Source organism: Austrofundulus limnaeus, unplaced genomic scaffold (assembly GCF_001266775.1).
Source record: "Austrofundulus limnaeus strain Quisiro unplaced genomic scaffold, Austrofundulus_limnaeus-1.0 Scaffold713, whole genome shotgun sequence".
NCBI lineage: Eukaryota > Metazoa > Chordata > Actinopteri > Cyprinodontiformes > Rivulidae > Austrofundulus > Austrofundulus limnaeus.
The window spans coordinates 95937-98381 of record NW_013953115.1 but is presented as its reverse complement, the minus strand read 5'-3'; the positions used below and the strand labels follow the sequence as shown (position 1 = coordinate 98381).

At 40.8% G+C, this 2445-nt stretch overlaps 1 protein-coding gene across 1 annotated transcript in view; it reads left to right on the top strand.

The window, feature by feature from the left end:
• LOC106532056 (paired box protein Pax-6) overlaps positions 1–2445 on the top strand; it is a gene marked incomplete at its 5' end in the record, with an annotated part of 44586 nt that overhangs the window by 35928 nt on the left and 6213 nt on the right. The window contains 1 exon segment of the mRNA XM_014028039.1: positions 1318–1427. Coding sequence (XP_013883493.1) covers positions 1318–1427 — 110 coding nt within the window.

The window sequence follows — 2445 nt, the reverse complement described above, 5'->3', positions numbered from 1 at the left end:
GGGGGGGGGGTTGGTAACAGTTAGAGACATTCCTGTGAGACAGACAGGTTTGTGTCCACCTGCTCCACCTCTTGGATAATCAGTGGCAGAAACAAAGGTTCTGGTGTTTTATCTCGACCCCCACAGCTTCATTTAATCTTCAGCTCCATCGAGTTGTTCAAAGATCAACTGTGTGGTAGCAGGACAGAGCCTCAGGTCCACTCAGGTGTCCCCAGGACCATCTGGATATTTAACAACCATTTTACCAGAGGAAGAACAACAATTTTCAGCACCCCCCTTCAAACAAAAATCAGGGGTGTCATACTCATTTTATTATATCTATGGTCAATGCTTCAAGAGCCATTTGTAATGTGTTAGGTTTAACTTTAACTAAACAAAATGTCCCGTTCTTCATCTTGTTGCTATGGCTGAGCACTATTAACAAACAATAACTGAGCTCTATGTGGTATTTCCTGCATAGAAACAGTGTTTTAACACACCCTCTCAAAAACAATGAAGTGGCCAGTGAAAAAGCAACAAAATTGAGATTACACATGGCAAATTTTGTCGTTACCTGCTACTTTTGAACCCATGCACCTTCACCTATTGGTGGGATGCTGTCATTTTGAGGGGGAAACAATCAACATGCATTATGGGAGATGTAGTTTATGGTCAACGCTGGTTTTGAAACAGTATACAGTTAATTTAAGACATCAATAGATTTTTGAAGTGCAGGCCACATAAAATGCAGTGGAGGGCCATTTTTTGCCCACGGGCCTTGTATTTGGCATGCATTTTAAAGCATCCTGTCTATTTTAACTCCATCAGCGTGACAGAGTCTAACATTTACATGGTAAAACACGACTTTGTAAATAAATGCAGCTGATCTGATCGTCTTCACAACATTCCAGCATTTGAAAATATCCATCATAAAAACTGAGGCAGCAAACTTTGTCTCAGTTGTTGTTTATGTCATTACTAAAAATTGAAACAGAATTGTACAACTTTAGTGCTCTAGAGTTGTGGAAACTAAATTGAGGAGGGTTTAAAACACCAACGACTGCTCTGGGATTATTTTGAGAGAAAATTTGTCTAAGAAGCGATAAGCCTCTGCAACTCATACAAGCAGCCCCCACAGATGATTCAAGACATTTTAGAAAATTTGGGCCTTTTGGGGTAATAAAACAACAAGCATGGGGTCTTACTAGGGGTTCACAAGTTTCTGCAACTTTCATTTTGTGGGTTAAAAACAAAAACGTTTGTGAAACATTGTTCCAAGTGTCATTGAAATTTTGAATATTTTTTGACACAGTTGTGTAACTGTTTTTTTCTCTTTAGTGTCCTTTCCTTCAGGATCCATTTTGGCAAGATCCGATCCAGTTTTATCCAACAGCTATGGCCTACCAGCAGTGCCCAGCTTCAGCATGGCGCCCAGCCTGCCCATGCAAGTAAGAATGTTTCACAGGACTGTACAGCACTGAGTTAGTGTGGAGTCTGTGTACAGCATGGTCCAGTGCACCTGGCTCAGTCAATGCCCCAGCTGCCAGGACAGGAGAGAGAGAATCATTCCTGCTATGGGGTTTGTTCATTGTGACCTTTAGTGATGTAAGGAAATCCAACCACTTTCAAATAATAATTCAATTAAATTCAAAAATCTTTATTGTTAGGCTTTGAACATCCTGGTTGGATAGAAATGCGTTATATAAGTACAATCTATTTCCCATTCAAAGGGAAATTCCAGTTTGGAACATCCCATTCAAGACAGAGACAAAAACAAAAGAAACACATACATAGACATTCTGCAGCCATGAAGAGGCGCTACCCCTGCATTAGAAAAACGAAATAGCAAAACATGAAGATAATGAAGCATAAAAAAACAAGGACAAGGAGTTTGCAAAAAAAAAAAAAAAAAACTGCATGGAGCACCATAAACAGTCATATGAAAAAGTTTTGGGCAGCCTTGTTAATTTTCCTGATTTACCTTTATAAATCATTGGTTGTTTGGACTAAAAACTTCAGTTAAATTTATCATATAGAGGACAAATACAGTGATATTAGAGAAGTGAAATGAAGTTTATATGATTTACAGAAACTAATTATGATAATTGGTTAAACAAAATTAGGCAGGTGCATAAATTTGAAATGAAATGATGTTTATATATATATTATATAATTACACGTTCTGGGGGAGGTGGGGGACATTGAGTCTGAAGGGACCATGTTCCGTACCTCCATTGGCGAGGCGGCTTATCGGAGCTGCGGCCACAAGGTTGTYGGTGCCTGTCGCGGCGGCAACCCTCGAACCCGTTGGTGGACACCTTCGGTGAGGGATGCTGTCAAGCTGAAGAAGGAGTCCTATCGGGCCTTTCTGGCCTACGGGAGCAGCTGATGGGTACCGGCGAGTGAAGCGGCATACGGCTCTGGTGATCGCTGAGGCAAAAACCTGGGCGTGGGAGGAGTTTGGAG